The following is a 25,653-nucleotide window of genomic DNA, read 5'->3' on the forward strand; positions in this document are numbered from 1 at the left end:
CCTACCTTAGAAAAAGTTATTTCGGATGGAATGGGCAACCAGAACGCTTGTGAGCACTTAAGCAAGGCAGCGAGTTGTACCCAGCGACAGGAATTGGATATAAAATTGCGAGTACCCCAGTTTTCGTGGGCAGTAATCTGCTAAAGGTCGAGCCATTATACCATTGAGCATCGCCCACTGACGTAAACACGATTAAATGCATGGTGTTTCGGCAGATGGCTCTGACGACTGGTTTTCAGGTTCTTCTCTGATTCTTTTTAAGATTAATGGTGACTTAGTTTTTAGGTCGACATATTCTGAATATTATTCCAGTGTGATAATATGACAGCAATAAGACCATCATTCCGGTATTCTCGAGAACTGCTAAGTATCGGGGTTTTCTACCCCTCACGTCATACAGATGATGATAAGATGAATACATGAACATACTTTAAATGTACGGTTTGATCAAAAGAGAACACGGCGCACGGATAAAATAACAGGTGTGACAACAGGAGCTGAGAATATTTGAACTGAACAAAGAAAGGAGTTCATAATTTGTATCCTTCACCCAATATCATTACAACGATCAACTATAGGATAATATGGTGAGTGGGACGTGCAGCACGCATGGGATGAGAAACGATTTTGTAGGATTTGAGGTTTTCACGGCGGTGAGTCTGAAGATTTCTGTATTCTGGGTTGTTGCGCTGTGTAGTCTGGTCGATGTTAACCAACGTTTCAGAGGTCATACTGCCTCCATCATCAGGGCGATGAGTATGAAGATTTCTGTCTTCTGGGTTGTTGCGCTGTGTAGTCTGGTCGATGTTTACCAACGTTTCAGAGGTCATACTGCCTCCATCATCAGGGCGATGAGTATGAAGATTTCTGTCTTCTGGGTTGTTGCGCTGTGTAGTCTGGTCGATGTTAACCAACGTTTCAGAGGTCATACTGCCTCCATCATCAGGGCGATGAGTATGAAGATTTCTGTCTTCTGGGTTGTTGCGCTGTGTAGTCTGGTCGATGTTTACCAACGTTTCAGAGGTCATACTGCCTCCATCATCAGGGCGATGAGTATGAAGATTTCTGTCTTCTGGGTTGTTGCGCTGTGTAGTCTGGTTGATATTAACCAACGTTTCAGAGGTCATACTGCCTCCATCATCAGGGCGATGAGTATAAAGATTTCTGTCTTCTGGGTTGTTGCGCTGTGTAGTCTGGTTGATATTAACCAACGTTTCAGAGGTCATACTGCCTCCATCATCAGAGTATGAAGATTTCTGTCTTCTGGGTTGTTGCGTTGTGTAGTATGGTCGATGTTAACCAACGTTTCAGAGGTCATACTGCCTCCATCATCAGGGCGATGAGTATGAAGATTTCTGTCTTCTGGGTTGTTGCGCTGTGTAGTCTGGTCGATGTTTACCAACGTTTCAGAGGTCATACTGCCTCCGTCATCAAGGCCGTGTAGTCTGGTACAAGTTTACCGACGTTTCAGAGGTCCTTCCTGCTTCCATCATCAGGGCCGTGTAGTCTGGTACAAGTTTACCGACGTTTCAGAGGTCCTTCCTGCTTCCATCATCAGGACCGTGTAGTATGGTCGATGTTTACCAACATTTCAGAGGTCATACTGCCTCCATCATCAGGGCGATGAGTATGAAGATTTCTGTCTTCTGGGTTGTTGCGCTGTGTAGTCTGGTCGATGTTTACCAACGTTTCAGAGGTCATACTGCCTCCGTCATCAGGGCCGTGTAGTCTGGTACAAGTTTACCGACGTTTCAGAGGTCCTTCCTGCTTCCATCATCAGGGCCATGTAGTCTGGTACAAGTTTACCGACGTTTCAGAGGTCCTTCCTGCTTCCATCATCAGGACCGTGTAGTATGGTCGATGTTTACCAACATTTCAGAGGTCATACTGCCTCCGTCATCAGGGCGATGAATGCCCTGATAACGGTGGCAGTATGACCTCTGAAACGTTGGTAAACATCTACCAGACTACACTGCGCAATAACCCAGAAGACAGAAATCTTCAGAAATGCTTTTGTCGAAAACTTGAAGGGGAGAGGACATTTTGTAAGCCCAGAATACAGAGGGGAGAATTCCATTAAAATGGAGCTTACATGAATAGGGTAGAAGGATAAGGCTCAGTAAGGGAGACACTGCCGACTATTGTTAAGACGGTAATGAACATCTGAGTCCCTAGAAAGAGGCGGTAGTTCCTTCGCCACTAGGAATGCGAACACCTACAGCAATTTGCTCACAGACACTGACTCCTTTACCTTCAGAGCGGAAGAGTGGTCACAGGTTAAAACACACTTTGGAATGTCGGGTTATCTAGTCGTAAAATCAAATAAATTACGACATCAAGAAAGGCTCGTAAAAAAAAGAGCTCGCTCAACACCTGCTCCGATGCAGTCATGACCCCGAAATAGTCAGTGAATTTGAAATATCTCGCCTGGCAAATATTTAGAACCGCGTTTGTGTTTCGGACTGTTCGCGTTCCCTCAGCACTCGGTCTGCTTGCCTCGCATTTAAGTAAAACGCCATCCTTGTTCACTCAACCACGTCATAAAACACATACGATATTAGCGCTCACTGGTTCCGAACTTGCGCAGTTGGTACACGTGTTTCTCCACTACTTTAGTAGGCAAAAAGGTTTCCAGACAATCGATGTTATTGTTTAAAGCAGACAGGACATTTAAAGGATTTAATTTGCAGATCGAGCGTGGTACTGGTTGGTACACCTGGTCATCTGCTTCGATTCTCGTACGGTAAATCGATTATCTAGAATGGTTCTTGTTATCCTCAGATACCCAAGTAGGCCTAGTTCGAAAAAAACCTATTATAATCGTCTATTATCCTCCCGAATTTATTCATAATACGCCAGGCTATAACATGTATGAAGAATCAGACAAGTCAAACCAAGAAACTAAGTATCTTAATTAAAATACATACACACTTTGTAATAATTAATTAACTGTGACGAATGCTGTTTGTAAGTTACGTCCTTCACTACTAGGAGACCGAAAAACATTGTGCTAGTTCTAAGTGGATGCAATAATTTATAAAACTAGAATTATTATAAAATCACAACAACAATAAGAAAATAAATAAATGAATAACGAATCTATGAACATCGAAATAGCGGAATTTAAAAACACCTTTGTACTAAAGATTAATGTTCTCCACTCAGGAATAGGATGATTACGCATGCGTACATCACCTACTTGTCAGGCTGTACTTAATTCTTACGAAAAGTAGACCTATTGACATTTCTGCCGTGTAAAATTGTCACCCGTCTTTTCCACCCAAACCGACTGGATTATTTCGACATTTAAATACTTAGTCATATTTTACTCTGAAAAATTTAAAAAGAGTTTACTTCGTAAACGTCACTGTCAGAAAAAAAATACATTTTAGTGAACGTAAATTAATTTCAGCCTTCAATTAAATGCTAACTTCCGTCTACAAACAACTTCCTGTATCAAAACTTTGATGTTTTGGCCAATCCATCGCTGTAATTCCCTCAACTATAACCTGTTATTTTCAGAGATCACCCTGTAAGATACCACTTCATTCTCAGTCCGCGAAATATCTCATTACATTTCCTTCCCTTATCTAGCTCCTTAAGATGCTCGGTACGCAACCAATGGCGTCGCTGCATTATTATGCCCGCGAGGGTAGAACACTGGGGGATTCGGAAGGTTGAATAAGGGCGAAGTTGTAGGGGTGGATCTTAATTGAAATGGAAACTGCGGTGTTCTTAATTAGTTCAATATAGTGAAAAGCCTAAATATAAATGCATCTGTAAGGGCGAGAAGGGTGGATAATGGGGGACGGGGTTGCGAAAATAGGAGTGTCCACCAATGGCGGACAATGGTAATTGTAACTATACTCATTCACAATTAACTGGAATCCAACGTTTAAACTCAGGGTTGCATTTAAGTCGAGGCCAATAACATCTCGACTCTTGAGGTAGAAACTCAAAACTCCGCATTTCAAAAGCATTTTATCATATCTACATCAATAAAGACATCTTGTTAACAAAATCCATTTAAAATAAAAACCCTACAAGGGGTACACACGTATTTGTACTTGGGAGTGTTTAAGAACAGGGTGTTGAGGACATCTGGCGGCAAGAATAAGGAAATGACAGGCAATGAACACAAATGTACGACGACGAGTTCATAACTTGTACTTTTTTCAAAACTGTTTTATATATTATATATCACATAATCGAGAAATATAATGACGGTGACGTCAGGAAGGAATGACGAGACAATAAATATCCACAAATTCTTGATCGGTAAACATGAAGACCGAATAAACACCCAGGAGTTGATGGGATAATATTAAAATGAATTCGAATTAGATATGTGGATATGATATTAGATAATTAAATTTTATAAAGTAACCTTGGATTAAAGTACTGGCAAGGAAGAAGTTACAATTAAAGTAACGTTGTCTCATTAAATATGGACGCCTAAGGGCAAGGACACGAATGGGGATATTTCAGAACGAAATTGTGATAAAGAAATTTGTATGTAAGAGAAATGTAGCAAGCAATGATACGAAATGATTACTTAATCTGAAGAGATCAGTGATTAGGAGATGGGCAAACGTATTAGTAAACATGAGATGAGAAAATGATAAGAAATTTAAGTCGGAAGGCCTCAAGAAAAGAGACGACTTCGAAGACGTAAGCAAAGATATTGAAAGGATAATATTAAGATAAATCTTGGCGGAATGTGGGCAAAGGGGAATTTCTTGTGGTGGTGTTGGTAGCAATAGTTGTAGAATTTCATTATCTATTAAACAAGTAGCATGCGAGCTTTGTAGAACAAATTTTATGGTGACATTTGATAGAAACAGCGTGTTTGGATTTCATAAGGGAACCAACTTCCATTGAAATCTGTCAAGGTTGTGTTAAAGACTTCATGGAATGACTCATAACGTAGTTGCAAGGTAACTTATCGTATGTCATTGATCCCAGGGTACAGAAACAAGCAGGACTTGTCATGTACTAAATATACGACAGTCCCGTGGCTCTACTGTCCTTGAAAGACCTTGGCCTCCTCAGGTTTCGTGAGCTATTAAGACATTTGCTACGACTCCTTGGACGAGCTATCAGCCCCTAGCAACGCCTCTACACGCATAAGACTTAAAATCTCGTTGATAATGTCTAAACAGCAAGCTTGGAGGATGCTCTAAACAATGCCCCTAATTTGATAAAAGATATTTTAACATGTACACAGTAACTTGTAACAAACGTGCTTGTGTCATGTGTGTAGATAAGGTCACATGATCCAAGCTACATAAGAGATATGAGTGAATGAGATAAGGATTCACGCATTCCTTACATCATCAGCAGTAAAGTTAACTGTCGGCTCCATGTCCCAAGGATCTTTCGCCTGGTACACACTAAGGAAGAGAATTTAAAGACCCAGACTTGAACCTCGGTCTTCTACATCGCAGCCCTCACTTTGTGAACTTTTATCTGTCGAGACTCAAATTTATACTGGATTTAGTACAACGAATAAGTTACGAGAAGCATATGAAAGAAGTGTAAGTGATTGATCGGGCGTTGTATAAATGCGTACATATTAATGCGAGATCCAATGGTAAAATTCAGTGACAAAATTGTCCATTCTGTCGTTCAATCCACGAATATATTCTGAAGACGTGCATCGGGGTGAGTCAGTTGCCTTCGATACGGTCCCACGATGTCTTCAGCAACAAAACTTTGGACTCCCCTGTTCCTACGTTAAGAGTGAACTTCGCTAACAGCTCTGCCCCTGCACAGCGCTAAAACACTTCCCGCCGAGCACCGATACTTGACATATGTTATTAATTAAATAAAGTACCATACAGCGAGTGGAAAATGTTCATGTCCTATCCCGGGACCCAGCTAATAAATCCTTAAAACTTTGGCAATGATCAACTGGTAGAATAAAAATACAGGGTGTTCGAGAAAATGTGCAAACATTTTAAACATTTTTATTTAGAAAATGAACAGAGTGTGATTCAGTATAGAGACCTGTGGCGGGCTTTTGTTAAAGGGGTGATGAACATACAGGTGATGTTAGTTAAAGACGGTCATCTTCCTAGTCGAAACCCTGACGTCAAATCTGACGTAAAAAGAACGCGTTCGAAGAAATCACTTCGACCGACACTTACTTTTCTTCATCTCCTTCGGACTCGCCTCCTCCAGGACGACTGCTGGCATCGCCTTCACTGTCTGGTACTCGGCGCCTTGTCTACTGTCGGCCACGGGCGCCGAGGGCGGCTCCGAGTGACGTCTGCTCCTAAACAAACGCATGGCGGACGCGTGACAATTCGCATGGGCGTCGGAACTCCACTGCCTTCAGCGACCTGCAATTGCGAGAGCAAAACGTTATTATCCTCCGGTCTGGAGCGGGGTGAGGAAGGTGGTCGAATTGTGTGTGGCAGCGCTGATAACGCGAGGTTCGAGGCCGGGTCGTTGAACAAGGAACATATCCGGCCTTGAAAACAAGAAAAACACACGATGAATTAGCTACGTGCCTCCGCAGGATTGCGTCCACCTGTTATCACGGAAACCGCTTTCTGCTACCGACTGTCAACATGAAACAAGCAACTGATTCCACTGGTGTTTAAAATTAGAGTTCTTCTTACGTAATATCAAATCCTATTGCATTTCCTCGGCGCTTAACGGAACTGAACGTAAAAATGAGTAGGGGTGTTCTAAAGCATCACCTACTTACACACATTCCTACGTCTGTCTGTCATTTAATTACTTTTCGTTCGTTTAATGATGATTAACGAATAAGTAACTACACTGTATGTCAAAGTGGCAGTGGCCTGCATTTATTATTTACGTTTCGTATGATTCTCACTGTAAACATCGATTATTTCCTTAAACAGCGTTAACCAGTTGATCTTTCTAATGGTGAAGTGCGGTGTTTTCTTCGCGGTACGGACTGAATTCTTAAATCTTAATCAGACGAACTATGATCCTCGGTCGCTGGCTAGTAGTCAGCGCGCACCCGGAAGGTCCTGCGACCGGCCATCTCGACACAGGTTTTCCTTGGTTTTCCTCTGTCTTCAAGCAAATGCTGAGATGGTTCCCAAGTTCCAAGTTGCCACTGCAAGCTTCTCATGCAGCCCTCCCGATTTAAATTAATCAAAATTTACCACCCCTTAACGCCGTCAAAATTTACCCCCCTCCCCACAGTAGGAACTTCTAAATTATGTATTAAACTTCCAAATTAATAGCCTCAGCTTTCGCTAATACAAAATTTCAAAATTCCGTCTTTTATGCCAATCATCACACTAACGCCTTCACTCTTACTTTATCCTTAACAGAAGGACGAGCGGGCATTGCCTGGGGACCTTCTAGCTATAAGATGCTCTTTCTCCCCCCCAGATATCGAAGTGTCTCTCACTTCTCCCCCACAAATTTCCTCTTTCTCTCTCTCTCTCTCTATGATCCTCGATGTTAACAGCGATTATTTCCTTAAACTGCGTTAACAAGTCGATCTTTGTAATGGTGAAAAGTTGTGTTTTCTTCGCGGTACGGACTGGATTCTTAAATACGTAATATTTAGACGAGACTCGGCTTCAAAGGGTTAAGACTATACTTAAAGAGGAATTAGACGTCTCTGTATCGCTGGAGCCTTGGTCGAGATAATGGCGAACTTAAAATTGGAATAAAAATGGATGTAACAGTGTATGTTCGCAACTTCACATTTGTATACGAGCATTTTCCGAGAACTGATTATTTGGATGTGATAAAAAAACCATCAGTTTGCGTATGTCCGGCGATGTCAGTGTCTGCCACAAGCCCTCTGCTGCTAGTTAAGCTGACGTTGTCAGTCTGCCATGGAAGGTCCACGTTTCCTTGTCACCGAGAGATACGTTCCAGATGATCGTGACAGATAGGAAACTGGTCACATCTGACCCCTGACCTACCCACTGTCTCCCACAGAGAGACTCTCCAACAAATTCAACTTGATTCAACCCTTTAAAACCGAGTGGAAAGTATGTGTACCACCTGCCTTAACGCTCAAACACTTCTGTATATGGAAGACAACTGTTTCTGTGTTATTATGCCATTTAGTTCGGTGGAAGTAGAAACACGTTTCGGAGGTGTTTGCTGACTCCATCTTCAGGGCGATCTCCTTATTTTAGTGTCAGAGGTAATGGTTGGAATTTAAAAATGAACGTTCCGATACTGGGCTGGACAGTAGAATAATCTGATTACCACCAGATAACAGGACCGGTTCAATAAAAATTCATTTTCGATTACCAAATACACTTTTACAGAACATTATTGGGCACAGTTGATCTCTGAATGTCTTTGGCGTTGTCTTGTTCTGTTAATTTCTTTCTTTTGAACATATCTATAGGTTGAATTTCTTAATTTTAACAAAATCTTTAAACCTTAAAAATCACGACGTTTCGAAAGATAGGTTTTTTCTGATAAAGTCGGAGACAGTAACAATCATCATGTTGGATTCGGTACACAAACATATGCCTTAACCGTGGACCAAATTTAATATTAATCCGAAAGGTTTCGGAGATTAAATAAGCTGAGTTTTACAGGCGGGCAACGAGCCCCCCCTTCCCCCGCCCCCCCAAATTATGCGTCTGTGTACTTTGCCGAGAATAACGCAAAGAAATCTACTTCTAAAAATTCATAAAGATGAGGCATAATTTTAAATATAATTAAAGGCATAATTTTAATTCGTAAAAAGAATGTTCGGATTCAATATTACCTTAACGGGTAGCAGGACACAGTCGATCGATTTGTACAGTCCTAAGCAGAAGTTTGTTATTCGTACAGCTGTTAAGTTTACTTCAAATGAAATTAAGTGACTTATAACTTATGTCATCCATCATTCTCGTTCAAGACGTTACGATCCACTGGTTTCGTATGATTCTCGGTGCAAACAGCGATTATTTCCTTAAACAGCGTTAACCAGTCGATCTTTCTAATGGTGAAGAGTTGTGTTTTCTTCGCGGTACGGACTGAATTCTTAAATACGTAATATTTAGACGAGCTTTGACTTCAAAAGGTTAACCAGTTGATCTTCGTAATAGTGAAGTGTCGTGTTTTGTTCGCGGTACGGACTGAATTCTTAAAAATAAAATTTAGACGAGTTGCGGGCTTTTTGGTTAATTTCAGTTGCTTAATGTGTGTTATTTATTAAACCACGTAGACACTTAAGTTGAATTTACCTCGGGGGCAACAGACAACTGCCATTACCACAGCCACGTCTTCCGTAAGTCTCCCTGTTCTTTATAATAGCATCACGCTACAAATACGCATGGCGAAGTGGACATATAACTCCATCCATTCTTAATCTTTGCACTACATCGAGAGACGGTCAGATGAGTGAGGAAGGAATTATCTTTCCGAGATTTATAACTCGATTTTCACTGCAGTTCGTGTTCTATCCGATTACTACTTAAAACACATCCTACAAACTAAAGGCCTTCAGCACGTCAAGACAGAGATAAAAAAAATAGCATTTTCGTTATAATGACGTACAGATACATCAACTAGTTTCCAGACAGGAACAAGGGTAAGCCGACAAACGTATTTCTTCTGTTAACACGTACGATAGCAAATTTATGAAGGTTTCCCAGTGAACTTCAATGCTACCTTTCCTTTGTTCCTGTTGTCTGACGCTTTCTGTTTGAGTGATCGTTTCTGCGGGTACCCTTAGCTCTAGCCCATCATCATAAATTAACATCGTCATGATATTTTACTGCAAAAAGCTGTCCACCTCAACAGAACTATGGTCACGAACCAAACCAGTACATTAGCACGCAGACGTAAACTGAGAAAATGCCTTTCAGGTGTTATTTGTACAAAGTGCATAAAATGAAGCCACAAAGCGGCTGCGATATTGTCCGGTCGTATATCTAAAAGCTTCATCACCAATAGTACAAATATTTAAATATCATCAAACACCTGCATAATTTGACAAGAAGAAATTCGTTTCAAACTTCGATATTATTTATTTTGATAAAATTTGGCAATGACGAAGCGTGATTTGCCGCTCGATTTAAATTCTGATTTGTATTCGGTTCAATATATACTCTACTTTAAGCGATAATGAAATAAATCTTTATCCAGATCCCCCCCCCCCCAAAAAGAGACTCTTTTTGTGAAAATGCTTAGACCATATAAATTATTATTTGTATTAATCCTTTTTATCCGAAGCTCTAAATGATATTATAAAATTCAGTCCGTACCGCGAAGAAAACACACCTCTTCACCATTACGAAGATCAACTGGTTAACCCTTTGAAGCCGAGTCTCGTCTAAATATTACGTATTTAAGAATTCAGTCCGTACCGCGAAGTAAACACAACTCTTCACCATTAAAAAGATCAACTGTTTAACCTTTTGAAGTCAAAACTCGTCTAAATATTACGTATTTAAGAATTCAGTCCGTACCGCGAAGTAAACACAACTCTTCACCATTACAAAGATCAACTGGTTAACGCTTTTAAGGAAATAATTCCCGTTTACACTTCAAATTATATGAAACACGTAATAAAATATGCAGACATAATCTTTTTTTGTTGTCACTAGGCTTTAAAGATAAAATTGACTCGTGCGTAAGTATGTAAATACTGTATGTTTTTTTTTCATCACAGAAAATTATCTGCAATTTAACTTTGACATGACGTCAAAGAAAACGTAATATAGTAAAACAGAATAGAGTAATTTAATATAAGGCTATAATCTACTGTTATCACCTGTTAACACTAAAATAAAATAAATCCATATATTTTTATTTCAGTTTCTTTAAGCGTAGGTCCAAACTGTCCGTCCTTGTATTCTGAGGTGAAATCAACCTCTGTCAATCACAAATCCTAACCCCCCCCCCCCAAATAAACCAGACAGGGGTCTATAAGATTACCGCACTGAGATTCGAATCATGTACCTTCCGGGTGTACTGCTTCATTAAACTGTTCAAACCTAATTGCAATGACGCCCTGTCTGGTCACGTCAAAGGCACGCCCAAGCAAATGCAGTCGACGCATTGGAATGCCTCGTGCCTTCAACACTTGCATAAATTGCACTACATAAGATTAGTAAGTGCAATTATTTTAAGTGCTGCTTGACCCTTTAAAGCCCAATGTTCCGACCTACTTCATCAGCCAACAAGTCTTTGTTCTTATGAGTTTCGTATGATTCTCAAGTGTAAACAGCGATTATTTCCTTAAACAACGTTAACCAGTCGATCTTCGTAATGGTGAAGAGTTGTGTTTTCTTCGCGGTACGGACTGGATTCTTAAATACGTAATATTTAGACGAGCTTTGACTACAAATGCCTCTTTTGTCTGCAGGACCGCTGGCTAGTAGTCAGCGCGCACCCGGAAGGTCCTGCGACCGGCCATCTCGACACAGGTTTTCCTTGGTTTTCCTCTGTCTTCAAGCAAATGCTGAGATGGTTCCCAAGTTCCAAGTTGCCACTGCAAGCTTCTCATGCAGCCCTCCCGATTTAAATTAATCAAAATTTACCACCCCTTAACGCCGTCAAAATTTACCCCCTCCCCCTCAGTAGGAACTTCTAAATTATGTATTAAACTTCCAAATTAATAGCCTCAGCTTTCTCTAATACAAAATTTCAAAATTCCGTCTTTTATGCCAATCATCACACTAACGCCTTCACTCTTACTTTATCCTTAACAGAAGGACGAGCGGGCATTGCCTGGGGACCTTCTAGCTATAAGATGTTCTTTATCCCCCCCCCCCCCCCCAGATATCGAAGTGTCTCTCACTTCTCCTCCACCAATTTCCTCTTTCTCTCTCTCTGCCGCCTCTGCTAGAGATACGAATACCTGTAATGACACGTGAAATGATTAGGCTTTTCAAAGTTTTCGTCAGTCACTCTGGATAAATACCAAGGTAAGAGTGTAAATTAAAATCGAAACCTCTAGAATCATCACTCTTCCCTCTATTTCTTGTTTTACTTATTCCATCCAGTTTGTACGGATAATATTTGGTGGAAATAAATTTCATTTTACATTTCTCTCTACCTTACCGTCCCACTGCGTTCCAAAATTAAACTATTTTTCTCCGGATATCGACTGTATTAAATTCTTGTTATGATCAGCCCACATACAACAACAAAATTATTTTCATCTGCTTCATTAGTGTTCCTTCGTTGCTAGGTTAGGTTAGGTTAGGTTAGGTTAGGTTAGGTTAGGTTAGGTTAGGTTAGGTTAGGTTAGGTTAGGTTAGGTTAGATTAGGTTAGATTAGGTTAGGTTAGGTTAGGTTAAAACAGTCCGGCAACATGACCAATGCACAATGTGCATACAGCCATCAGCGGAGAGAAGGGCAGTTCAGTCAATACTCCGTTTGACTGCTCGACGTAGGTTCAATCCCCGGCAGGGTCAAAGGATTTTTCCTCCAACCTCTGCGTCCAGACCGGCTCTGGGGCCCACCAAAGCCCCTATCCCTGGGGTCGGGGCAAAATGTTGGCCACTAACCCCATCTACTGACCAGGTTAAGAATTAAACTTTAAATTATATTGAAAATACCCGGATCGGAGGACAGTCTTTTAAATAAATCCCCAGCATCAGATGTTATAGAAACCCGTTAAGCAATTTCGCAGGTAAAACTCACGGACGGGCAGACATACAAGTTTCCACAATGCGTTCATTTTATTTATTTTGTGCATACAACTCATTAAAGGTCTTCATTGTTCCCTACAGACGATACAGTGATCTCCAGTCGTTACCGCCACAGCAGTGTACATAAAAAAACTGCTTGTTGCCATGACGAATGGCGTCTCTCAAGACACGTGAAAGGGCAAACAGTTAGTTAAGAGGCACATTATATTACCTCGGTAATTATTCATACCATTGCCACCGATCTATATGTAGTCTACCTCACGTTCCTTTATACTCCTACGTGTTTACTTTCCAGGTGCATTTCTTAGGAAAAGATAAGAGATTTTCTTGTAATTACCATTTCAAAGTATGTGTCTATATATCACCCATTTCAAGTTCTGAATTAAACGATTTTCACCAAACTTGGTATGAATATTATCCTATTAGACTCTACCCCAACTATACAGTTTCCAATTTATTACAATAAATAATAACAACATGGCGGACACACGAACTTTTAAGGTGGTAGTGACAATAGCAAAAACTGAGTATAGAATCCTGAAATACTGTAAGGTAACAGGGCTTTAATAAATATTCAAATTATTCTCAGCTGGTATCAAAACCAAATATTAATTTCCTTGTTCACAACAGTCCGCCACTAGTACCTGTCCGAAGCCAGACAAATCATTTAAAATCTTAAAATTCCTTAACATTTTCCGAGGTCCTAAATTTATTATACGACGTTTCGGAGGCAGTCTCCGAAACGTCCTTTTAATAATTACGGACGGCGGATAATGTCAGTCTATTACCACATCCATTTAATTTATTCTGAAACAAAATTTGTTTATTTCCCCAATTTCTGAAAGGCTCTGCGTAAGTTTGGGTGTAAAGTGTAACGAAACATAAAATTAGGTTAATTTCAGACAAGTTTAAGTATTTTAACACCCGATGTTGCTGTTATTTATGGTTTCATCCGTGTGTATGTTGACAAGTTAAATTAATTTATAGGATCCGGAGACATAACGGTGACTCAATGCAAATAAAGACAACCATAGAGTATGATTGGTTGCGTCAGAAGCCCCAGGGCACTCCATTCCAACTTAAAACACTCGTTCCTTCGCTTAACATCAATAAAAGTGTGTTCATTTTCCCCTGAGTAAAATCTTGTATCCTGACATTAATACCATTGTCCTTCTACTAATTAAATAGACCAGACAAAGGCGATTAATGAAGCTCATTTAACATGTACGTTTCAGGAATAATTTAATTTTCTTTAGACATAAAACATCCAGTTCCCTCCATCTCATGAACTGATGCTTTTGGAAATGAGACGAGGTTATTTTAGCTAGATCAAAGGAAGAATGTACGAGTAATTAGTCGGTAGAAAGGCACACAAAGTAAGTTAACTGATATTTTGTTTCTCTTGACAGAGCGAGTTGCAAGCACTTAAATAAAGTTCAGAACTAGCCTTTACAAATAAATTTAACACTGCCAATACCAGATTTTAAAATAACAAAACAAGTAATTCTGGACAGAACTCACAGAGACTAATGCAGATATTTCTAGTCCAACAAATTCCAGGATGTCAATATAATTTCAGATTTTAACTTATTTGAATGCAATACATGATTGGCTTTTTTATTTTCCGGAAACGACAAATTTGTCGGCTATATAAACTGAAAGCTTCGCAAAATTGCATCTTCACGAATGTTGAAAATTTCTGACCTAAGAGGCAGGACACAGCTTTGTTTGAAAATCGGGTCGTATGTAATGGTCATATTCTGGGAGCATGGGAGAGATAAAAATGCATACAGATTTTTGGCCAGGAAACCTAAAGAGACCACGTGTATGGGAATCACAGATGGGAAGATACTATTAAAATTCACATTGGAGAAACAAAGTTGGAGCGTGTGGATTAGATTAATCTGGCTTTGGTTAGGTGCAGTGGCGGCGTCTTATAAACTAACTAACTACCTAACTAGATGGCTTACCGAACCCGAAAGTTCGTCACCGAATTAAAACCCCTCTACCAGTCCTTGTCCTGGACCAACAAAATCCTATCGCGTTCAAATTATATCTCTCATAGATCCCGCCTGAGATTATCCTCCCATCTACGTCTAGGTCTCCCCAGAGGTCTCTTCCCCTCAGGCTTATAAACACGGTAATAAACTTTGGGTTCCATAAGGGAGTTAATCTCTTGAGCAGATGAGGAAATATCAGCTTCTCAGAAATTTACAGTTAATATTCCATTGACACTACTAGGCGTAGATGTAACTGTGGAGTCATAAAATAATATATGCAGTTGATATAGAAGATTTCTGATTTTACTTCAAGGAGCATAGGACAGACTTCATTCAAGAGTAGAAGGAAATTCGAATGTGATTACACGGACAATTTACCTCGCCTCTGACGACATCCGTACTGCGTGCTACTGTTCCTGCAATATTTTCTAAAATATAATAAATTTCCATCAGTTGTATTTATAAAATGTTTAATCAATGAGCCCAGGGATGTCCAACCTCACATGGGAAAGTAATCGAAGCATTTCTTTACACACCCTCGAGTCATATTAGTTAATAGGAGCAACACTGCAGAACAAAGGATAAAACGTGACCTTGAAAGAATCAAGACACAGAAAAGTGTGCTCATGTGCTTTCAATATTGCTTAACTCCAACTAGAAAACGCGTGGAGTATGTCGACACTTCTTGAAAAGTGGTACCACATTCCTTGACACAGGTTAGTGCTACTGACCGCGAGCGACTCAGCGACACTCCTTTTATGTGTCAGAGGTCTGCACGGGCAGAAATTTTAGAATTTCTCCAGCCCCGGTCCGACCCCGAGGAGCATTTGGCTCGACCCAGATCGATCACGAAGTTTATCTTCCGATTTACCTCGATTTCAGCCCGAATAAAGCCAGACCTGATTATCGTATCATTAATATATTTTTCTTCTAATGCATAAATTCCACTAATCCTTGGATGAAAGATCTTTTATTTAACGAATCTCTAAGTATGAGGTCATTTTGACGTCTGAGCAATGATACAAAGACATCGGATACAAAATATTACTTCGAACATTTCTAGAAGGGGGCAGGTACGAAAATCACCGAGAAAATAAAGTGAGAGGGATTTGTTTCCGGGGACCTGCTATGTCACGAGCGTAAGACAGCGCCAATTCGTACTTATTTGCGAGAAAATAAAAAATGACCCGAGAAAGTCCTAAGTAAAATAAAGTTTTATTGCTGTCATCTGAACGAGGCCCAGACCCGAAAAATATCTAGTCCACCTGTCGCACACCAGGAGCAGCATTATCGGCCCCGAGGCTGGTTATTTTAATTAAAATCCTTTCTCAATCAAGGCGAGTGCTGGCGTCCTTAAGACGTATCGCTAATAACTGTTCTTGAAGTCGACCTTGTATTGAATTATGCCGATGATACAAGGGGGTCTGAGATTTTATGATCTCGCGGTGAAGTTCGGACAACTTTGATGGCGTTTCGAAGGAACGTGCCGCTTCAATCTTTAGGGTTTAACCAACTAAATGAGTGCATGACGTCACACTTCCTTCCCGATAACACGTGTAGATTCAGTTCGATGACGCTGAATCACCTACAGTTTCGAAAGTATGAACCAAAACAAGAAAAATGTATATTCAAGGGTCCAAGCTTCGAACCCAAAGCAGAGAACTGGTTATCTTGGCCAACGATGCTGTCTTGATCCTTTGATGACAGGATAATATTTCCGATAATTCCTTGTGATTCATAGTTCTTCGACACTAAACGTTCTCAGTAATTGTAACTGGATTTTCTTTAACCAAACCGAACCATCCACCCTACCAACAAGTTTCAAATGAACGTTGTTAGACTTTGCATTGAACAAAACAACTCTACTTCAAGCGAACAAAATACACGGATCCCAAATATCCAAGAAATTTGTTAAAGTCTCAACTTCAGTACACTCAACATACACCAATGTTTCATTCTGCGAGTAATAAATTTGAAAAAAAAAAATGTTTTACGTGTATTTTCTGATTTTAGCATACTGTATAATTAAGCAGGCCTACGAGACCGCCATGATGTGTCTATACGTATCGTCTCGTTTCAACGTTTGAACAAGTTGGCCTATATTCACGAAACATTACATAAACATCATGTTAATGGAGGCCATTCTAATGTACGTTCTTTTCTTAATAAGAAGGTCCGAGGTTCAAATCAGCACAAAACAAAAGTCAAAATGAAACGCGTATTACTTTAGTAGATAACAGTGACATTTCTAACAAATCCATATTTTTCAAATTTCTAAACTGGGAACTGTTTTGACAATTATATATTTGTTTCTTCATAAGAATATGTTATGAAATTGTCTCAATATACATAATCCATCACTGACAGAAATCATGTATTTCAAACAGACCCTACCGAACATTAAGTGGTAATCAGCTTTATAATAATATTAAATGACATAATATTCTCAAGTACTTAAAAATATTTCATTAGAGTGCTATTAAGCTTTTTTCACGTCGTAAATTTTAGAGCAAACATATTCTCTTTATCAGTACATAATCTTATAAAATAAACTTGTGCAGCGCTAGAGATGTTTTGTTTAGTGTCAGAAGATGGCAGGTTTCAGAAACAATGATACACCAAAAAACACAGATGAAACATATGAAAAATCTTCAAAGTGACATGTCCCTGTTTCATCCTTAGCATCGAAAATGTTACGTATCACGAAACTATTTCGTAAGTCACTATGAAAGTACTAGCTTACTTCCTGCAACCAGTCTCCAGTTTTCTGTCCGATGCGATGTTAAACAATCTCTTCGCAAAACGAGTTTGTTAGTTACTTAGGATTTGAGGTTTTCACGGCGTGAGTCCGAAGATGGCTGTCTTCTGTGATGTTGCGCCGTGTACTCTGGTAGATGTTTACCGACGTTTCAGAGGTCCTTCCTGCCTCCATCATCAATAACTCATCGCCCTGATGAAGGACGCGGCAGGGACCTCCAAAACATCGGTAAACATCTACCAGACTACACGGGGCAACAACACAGAGTTAGTGGTTCGCGATCGAAGTTTCAGAAACTGGGAAGAAACTTGTGTTTCTATATGAAACTCTAAAGACAGAGGGTTCTATATTTTAACGAGAGTTCGAACAGCTAACCTATATCTTGCGCTATAAGAAGAGACGGTATTGAATTGGACGAACAATTAACCTTATAAAAGAACAAAATGGCGTCTTATCGCGCATCAAGCGACACTCTGCATACGGGTTTCTGTCGATTTCCTCAGTATCTTCAGACAAATCCGGACACCCTTAATACGAGGCCACCGTTTTCCTTATACAGCCTTCAGATTCAAAACTTTTCTATTATTCGGCGGTAAATATTTTTAATCTGAGCCAACTGGAAGAGATAAATACGTCAAAATAATAATCCACTCTGCAGCTGCACAGATCGGACGAGTGGATGAATGGACTTTAAGTAAGCTGCGTCAGTGACGTAACACGGCATCGTGGCCCGTTCAGTTGTCGGAACTGTCAGCGGGCGGCGAAATGAGTCAACCTGGAAGCCCGTCCTCCAGGTGCAAGTGTCGTCAGACCGACCTGCCTGATCTCACTTCTCTCCCCCCTTCTCTCCATTCGTCTCTCCCTCATTTCTTCTTCTGTTTTTTTTCCTAATTTTTCTTTCGATAAATTTTCTTCTAACTTCATCTTCGACTTCCGTCCCCGATCTATAGATCACTTTTTACGTTCTGGTTTCAATAGAATTTTTCCTCCCGTTTACCCAATTAATCCGGGTTCAGACGTGCGTAACGCAACATAATTTTTCGAGTGTCCAATTTAGCAAAATCTCACGCAAACTCATTCCATCGCATTTCCTACAAGAGTCACGATTCTGTCCCTTCGTAAGCCCTGACCCACATGAGACGCAGAGCAAACAAGGAAACGGTTCGGAACAGCGCATCTGAGTTAAGTGTACAGATTTCGTACAGATCACTGGAGTTAGTTTTTCATCAGCACATGTGCAGTCTAACAAGGGGAACGGATGTAGAGACAGACGCAAAGAACGCATAATAATTACTGCTAAATAAGAAGATACCGCCACGGTGGTCCAGCGGCTCGAACGCTGGCCTTGTAATCCTCGGGGGGTCTCGGGTTCGATTCCAGGCGGTGTGCGAATTTATAACTTGTGTTGGGCAAGGCCGTGGTCTAGGCAACACGGAGTTTTCCTCCGTGGCATCCCAACAATTACTCCATTCACACACAGAAGAAGGCAATGGCAAACCACTTCTGGATCATCTGCCAAGAACGTATATGAACAGGTCCCAGTCCGAGAGAAGGATGGAAGGATCCTGTTCATATGGACCTGTCGTCAGACAGAACACTAAATAATAATAAGATGAGGTGGTCTAGCGGTTAGAATGCTGGCCTTGTAATCCTGGGGTCTCGGGTTCGATTCCCGGCGGTGCCCGAATTTATAACTTGTGTTGGGCAAGGCCGTGGTCTAGGCAACACGGAGTTTTCCTCCGTGGCATCCCAACAATTACTCCATTCACACACAGAAGAAGGCAATGGCAAACCACTTCTGGATCATCTGCCAAGAACGTATATGAACAGGCCCCAGTCCGAGAAAAGGATCGAAGGATCCTGTTCATATGGACCTGTCGTCAGACAGAACACTCAATAAATAAAATAAGAAGATACGTGAGTTTAATCCGAAGAAGGCAGATTGAAAATACTGATCTCTGCTATTAAATTGGCAGGCACAGAGACGTACGGACAGACGTAGGTCGCTGATATGATAAAAAACACTGAGTGGATAAAACATACGAAAGCAAATCTTCGTGTCATATGCAATGTTTGGGCCACAGTTTGTAAACTCCCGCGTTAAACAGAAGGGAAATACGTGCACTGACCACAAGAGGGTCACATCAGTGTCGGCTCAGTCTCGATTCGCCAACTTACCAAGTAAACAAAGCGGAAATAACGAAAGAAAACCACGATTAATTTAAAAAAAACTAACCTGTACTTATAATAATTATCAGAGCAAAGCGATAATTGACAGTCACTACTTCGTAACACGATTCATTATACGCCCCAGAGCTCACAGACCCGACATTCGGAAAGTAAAACAAACAATCTGGGACCCTGAGTTTTAAGTCCGTAAACGGAGCGAGGAAGAATTTTCGATGGTTGCGAATGCAGTGAACCGGGACCTCAGACTTTAAAATGCTCCAGTTCTTAAAACCACAACGAACAAGACCAACAAGCCTGGTGAAGCCCGATCGATCTAAAATTGTACTCGGAGGACAATCTTTTTAAGCCTCAGTCATCGTCATTTTCCTCAGCCTCTCCACACCCTAAACTACGAAAGTCCTCTCTCACAACTTGACATAAATTAAAGAAACATTCGTGCGATATTTAAGGGTTTAGTTTATTAAAGTTTATTTATTTCATTCACTGAATGTGTGAATACAAGTTTTTAGGACACCCTGTATATAAAACAAATAAATATGAGTATCTTCGTTCGAATGCCTACAGTTTGATTTGATAATGCGTTAAAAGTAAGACACAAAATGTCTGCTCCCTAACGCAGAAACATGCCCTATTTAAACACAAGACAACACGTAAATTTATGGCGATTGGACTCAGCTGTCCCAGGACAGTTTAATTACCACGCAAATATTTAAACCTTATCACAAAGGCGACAGAGTTATTGGTTCCTTCCCATTTGTCGAACTGCCGACTCGGAAGATGGCAGGAAAACAGGCGACGACACGACATTTTTAAGCACTCACAGAGGAAAAAATCTTCCATGTCAGAGGTCAGCAACTTCCGGCCCCCAAATCATTTTTACGTGGCCCGCCCACACCGTGCGTGGTGATGACGCGGCCCTGATTTTACATAACACGGCGATAGATCGATAAACTTTCGCGGCAAATATAACTGTGACTGTTGATATTTAATACGAATTACGAAAGTGGGCAGAACTCTTAAATATTCAGAAGAGACAGCAAATCTAGGCCAACTCCGTAAACACCACTACACATTTGTTCGTATCCTCCGCCCTCTATAAATGTACAGTGAAACGAAAAATGAGCAGGGGATAATGCTGTTTTGAAGACACACATCCTGGCAAAGATTGATGTGACAGATGATAATAGAGAGTCTCCCTGCTCATGACTCAACTCGTCACAACCGCCCTTCGTAAAAAAAAAAAGCCCACACAGGGATCGCGCAGGTAGGTAAAAAGGGGAAAGTGGAGATGAATGTTCCATTCAACAACGGTTCAGATTGAACTGGAGGTTGGGGTGAATTTTCAATTCGTATCGTTACAATGCAGAAAACGCAAAACTACAGAATGCAGCAGCAACCCGACTGAAGTCACCCCATTACATGTTGATCATCGGCCATTATGCTCTTCAGCACTTTCTACACTTTTAATATAAAAGCCCGTTTAAATTTAACGGGGGACGATTTCTTTTGTATCTTAAACCTTGGCCCCTTTTCTACTTTTAAGCTTTTTTTCTCCCATTCCTCTTGTATTCATTTTTATTCTCTCTTAACTCCCTTCCTTCCTACCATATCCGTCTCTTTAGTTCAAACACATCACGTCACTAAATTCCTGACAATTCGAGTAGGTTAGGTTAGGTTAGGTTAGGTTAGCATTTTAATCTCTAATATAAATCTAAAATTGTCAGTGGAACCACGGTTCCGGAGAATTTGACGTAAATACGTCTATACGGAAAGGAAGTTTATATATTGGCTTTATTCTAAATATTTCCTTTATACATACTTTACAATTGAGTAAAGTTTGATTAAGACATTGCTTATTTAACCTGAATTACTTACGCTTAAGATGGCTCTGTGGTAGCTGAAATATGTTACAAAATTTGTACATTTTAGAGTATCAACATTTCGTGCAAACACCATATCTATACAAGATTTTGATCTAGGATTTGACATCAACATTAAGCCAAACGTTTTCTCCATAAATGTGACAAAGCTTTGATTTTCCTCCTTCTTTAAATCCATGTTAAAATCTCCTGTCAATATTATCGGCATTGTATTAGGATTTCCTGTGTCTTAAATGATTCAAAATAAGTCTCTTACAATAATCAATAGGTTTGTGGTTACAATTAAAACTTTTTCACCATTGAACATACGCTCTGGAGTTCATTATTTCATAATTCTATTTTTCAACGTTTTCTGTACTGTCTCATATATTCTGCGTTATGGAGTCTTCTAGCATCAATGTCATCCATCTTGTACATAGTATGACGCAACAATAGATTTCTTAATAAATCTTATATAAGATAAGTACTTGTGATATTGTAAAACGTTTTTACCAGCACAAAATTATCTACTCCACGACGCACTTCTTGTACAAGCGAATCACAGCTCAGCTCTTTCCGCAATAACGAAATCCGATTGTTGACGGCAGTAATGTAACACAACAATGCCGAGTAAACAGATGACGTTTCTTAAGTAACATAACAATGCACGCAAGCTGACCATTGTTGTCGGTCCATATTTACACATTGTTGATATGGATCTTACACGTTTTCCTAGGTAACAACAATGACGAGTAAACAGATGACGTTTCCTAGGTAACATAACAATGCACGAAAGCTGACCATTGTTGTCGATCCATATTAACACATTGTTGATATGGATCTTACACGTTTTCCTAGGTAACAACAATGACGAGTAAACAGATGACGTTTCCTAGGTAACATAACAATGCACGAAAGCTGACCATTGTTGTCGATCCATATTATCACATTGTTGATATTTCCTAGGTAACCATCTTACACATTTTTCCAAAACTTTTTCGTTACACTTTTTTGCGGAATGACACTGACCCTAAAATATAGACGTATTTACGTCAAAACAGTTTACATGCAAATTTATGGCTAAAAATGCAGATATAGAACAATTATGAAAAGTATCAACTGTGATGAACAGGCTATTATGAAATTTCAATGATTTCTCGAAGAAATCGTCCATTTTAATGTCCCAACTGCACGGGTAAGCAAAAACCCAAAAATCATTCATACACTACCTAGAGATTCCCACCTCTACAATACACAGCCGCTGTGACTGAAACACAGTCGTCAAAACTAGCTAAGAATGAAACAAATCAATGAATTGAAATACCTTACGAACACAGAATAAAGTCGTGACTTTCATGTCAAAACGTCGAATCGGGATTCCGCGTGTAGGATCAGTTTCTTGTAGCAACAAACACAAGACACATCATGAGCTGCTGTACCACACATTCGATTGTCATTTGTCACTACACGAAGATTTGTGGTTAGGATTCTGTTACAATCAAAGCGTTGTTTGTTTTCAGCGCGCAGTCAGGAGTTTGTACAAAGACGTTTTGAACCACCGATCACGTAATCTGGTAAGGACACTTTGGACCTAGTAAACGTTTTATTTATTTTTATTTATTTAGTGTTTGTCTGACGACAGGTCCATATGAACAGGATCCTTCCATCCTTTTCTCGGACTGGGACCTGTTCATATACGTTCTTGGCAGATGATCCAGAAGTGGTTTGCCATTGCCTTCTTCTGTGTGTGAATGGAGTAATTGTTGGGATGCCACGCAGGAAAACTCCGTGTTGCCTAGACCACGGCCTTGCCCAACACAAGTTATAAATTCGGGTACCGCCGGGAATCGAACCCGAGACCCCAGGATTACAAGGCCAGCGTTCTAACCGCTAGACCAACGTGGCTAAAAACGTTTTATACAGAAGTTAGATTTTCGTTCGTATCATCAAATACGAATCCTGTCAAACATTGGCACATGACACAGATACAAATATGAATACAAAGATCTCGTAAAGAAATCTAGCAGTATCTTGGTTAAATATCGGGTTCTCACGGCGCCGATTACGAAGGTCACATGACTAAATTAAGTCGTGGTCTTGATGATCGAGGAATTCTGTCATTTATCATTCAAGCTACATGTCTCATCTCACGGCCTCACATTAAAACATAAGACAGATTATAAAATGCTATGTTTATTTCAACATACGGCACGTAACCCGGTTGTATCACAACCCCGAATGACTTTCTGACCCATTCAACTTGGCTTCGTTTCAATATTTCATCATCGGCTCAGCCTACGTGTTTTAACGACACAATGTTTTCTACGTCACAAATTTGTCGATTTTTTTATAAAGTTATACATCAGTTTGAGGCTTCATTCATGAACGAACATTAAGACCTCCAAAAACAGGATTCACGCCAGTCTAGCCAACCTAACCGCCAAGTCTGACGCATATTTGTTAAACATTCAATAATGACCCCGTTACGAGTCGCTGACCACAGTTTTCGAAAACTTGTAGATCATCGAACGGCATATCCTCTTTAAGAGAAATCGACGTTTCGCTTCATTGATCAATTACAGAATCGTCAGGCGGAATAATACTGTAAGTTGCGGTAAATGGCAAGGAATCCGTGTCTGACGCAGTCTGTGGTCAGCGGAATGGCATCTCGACTTAAAAAGAACTTTGTTGCATTCCTGTACCGACTTGTATTTCCTTCGAATTAAACAGTGAACTCATTTGTACGTGAAAGTTGCAATCGGATAAAAGACCCGGAATCCTTAAGTTCAAAGGTCATCTCCACACACGAATCTACAGAAAAGGACGTCAACATGCATACTGCTTTCATTTTTTTAAGATGGCTGCCTTCTGGGTTGACCGACGTTTCTGAGGTCCTTGCTGGTTCCATCAGTACCTTAGTGTGTTAACATCTCAACTTCAAATTTTTAATTCAACATTCATAAATACGCGATCATTGTAGTGTATACAAGATAGGCAGCTAAAAATACATCGTTAAATACTAGAAAGGTATATGGAATTATTTTTAAAAGACGGAATAAAGTTGCAAAGAACATTTATGGATATGTTTTCTTACCCTATCGAAAAATCTTGTTACATAAAACATAAATAAGTAACCCGCAAGACATGCGTGCAGCACTGAGTGAGTTTAAGAACAAAACTCAGACACTCTAAAACCCTTCTCACGCTCCGAGAATACACCGCGATTTTCACAGACAATGCGCTCAAGACCAAGTTCCCGCGAAATAATCAGTACATTAAGTCTGAACGGAGTGACGGAGTCTAAGACGGCGTGATTTTAGAGCAGGCCTGTGACTAGAAATTCATTAAAATTTCCCACCGTTTTAGGAACCCTAAGGTTCGCTGTCTAGGTAATAAGACTCCACCATTACGTAAGTTCCTCGTTTTTCGCGATGTAATGTCGTCTGATCTCCGTGGTTTTTTGACGGGTGTCACCACAGGGCGGTCCGAAATCTGCTACTGTCACAGGCATTTGCGATTTGCCTCAATCCCTGACAAAAGGATCGGACGGTAATTAAACCTTCAAAGCCGAAGTTCGTCTGAATAACATTTAAGAATTCAGTCCGTACCGCGAAGTAAACACAAGACTTCACCATTAAAAAGATCAACTGTTTAACCTTTTGAAGTCAAAGCTCGTCTAAATATTACGTACTTAAGAATTTAGTCCGTACCGCGAAGTAAACACAACTCTTCACCATTAAAAACATCAGCTGGTTAACCCTTTGAAGTCAAACCTCGTCTAAATATTACGTACTTAAGAATTTAGTCCGTACCGCGAAGTAAACACAACTCTTCACCATTAAAGAGATCAACTGGTTAACCCTTTGAAGTCAAAGCTCGTCTAAATATTACGTACTTAAGAATTTAGTCCGTACCGCGAAGTAAACACAACTCTTCACCATTAAAGAGATCAACTGGTTAACCCTTTGAAGTCAAAGCTCGTCTAAATATTACGTATTTAAGAATTCAGTCCGTACCGCGTAGAAAACACAACTCTTCACCATTAGAAAGATCAACTGGTTAACCTTTTGAAGTCAAACTCGTCTAAATATTACGTATTTAAGAATTCAGTCCGTACCGCAAAGTAAACACAACTCTTCACCATTAAAAACATCAGCTGGTTAACCCTTTGAAGTCAAACCTCGTCTAAATATTACGTACTTAAGAATTTAGTCCGTACCGCGAAGTAAACACAACT

The 25,653-nt window shown here is 40.1% G+C and overlaps 1 protein-coding gene across 5 annotated transcripts in view; it reads right to left on the minus strand.

The window, feature by feature from the left end:
* Nucleotides 1–25,653, minus strand: part of LOC110835180 (uncharacterized) — a 160,206-nt gene that overhangs the window by 26,960 nt on the left and 107,593 nt on the right. For 4 of the 5 annotated variants that reach the window (XM_087343410.1, XM_087343412.1, XM_087343413.1 and 1 more), the window contains one exon: nucleotides 6,150–6,344. In XM_087343410.1, the coding sequence (XP_087199536.1) occupies nucleotides 6,150–6,291 (142 nt within the window). In that variant the 5' untranslated portion in view covers nucleotides 6,292–6,344. Of the gene's footprint in view, nucleotides 1–6,149; nucleotides 6,345–21,929; nucleotides 22,010–25,653 lie in introns of those variants that run through there. The other variant, XM_022075132.2, reaches the window with a different exon arrangement.

Source organism: Zootermopsis nevadensis, unplaced genomic scaffold (assembly GCF_977971745.1).
Source record: "Zootermopsis nevadensis isolate Lab colony 2312 unplaced genomic scaffold, Znev_1.0 Znev_ptg000005l, whole genome shotgun sequence".
Classification (NCBI taxonomy): domain Eukaryota; kingdom Metazoa; phylum Arthropoda; class Insecta; order Blattodea; family Termopsidae; genus Zootermopsis; species Zootermopsis nevadensis.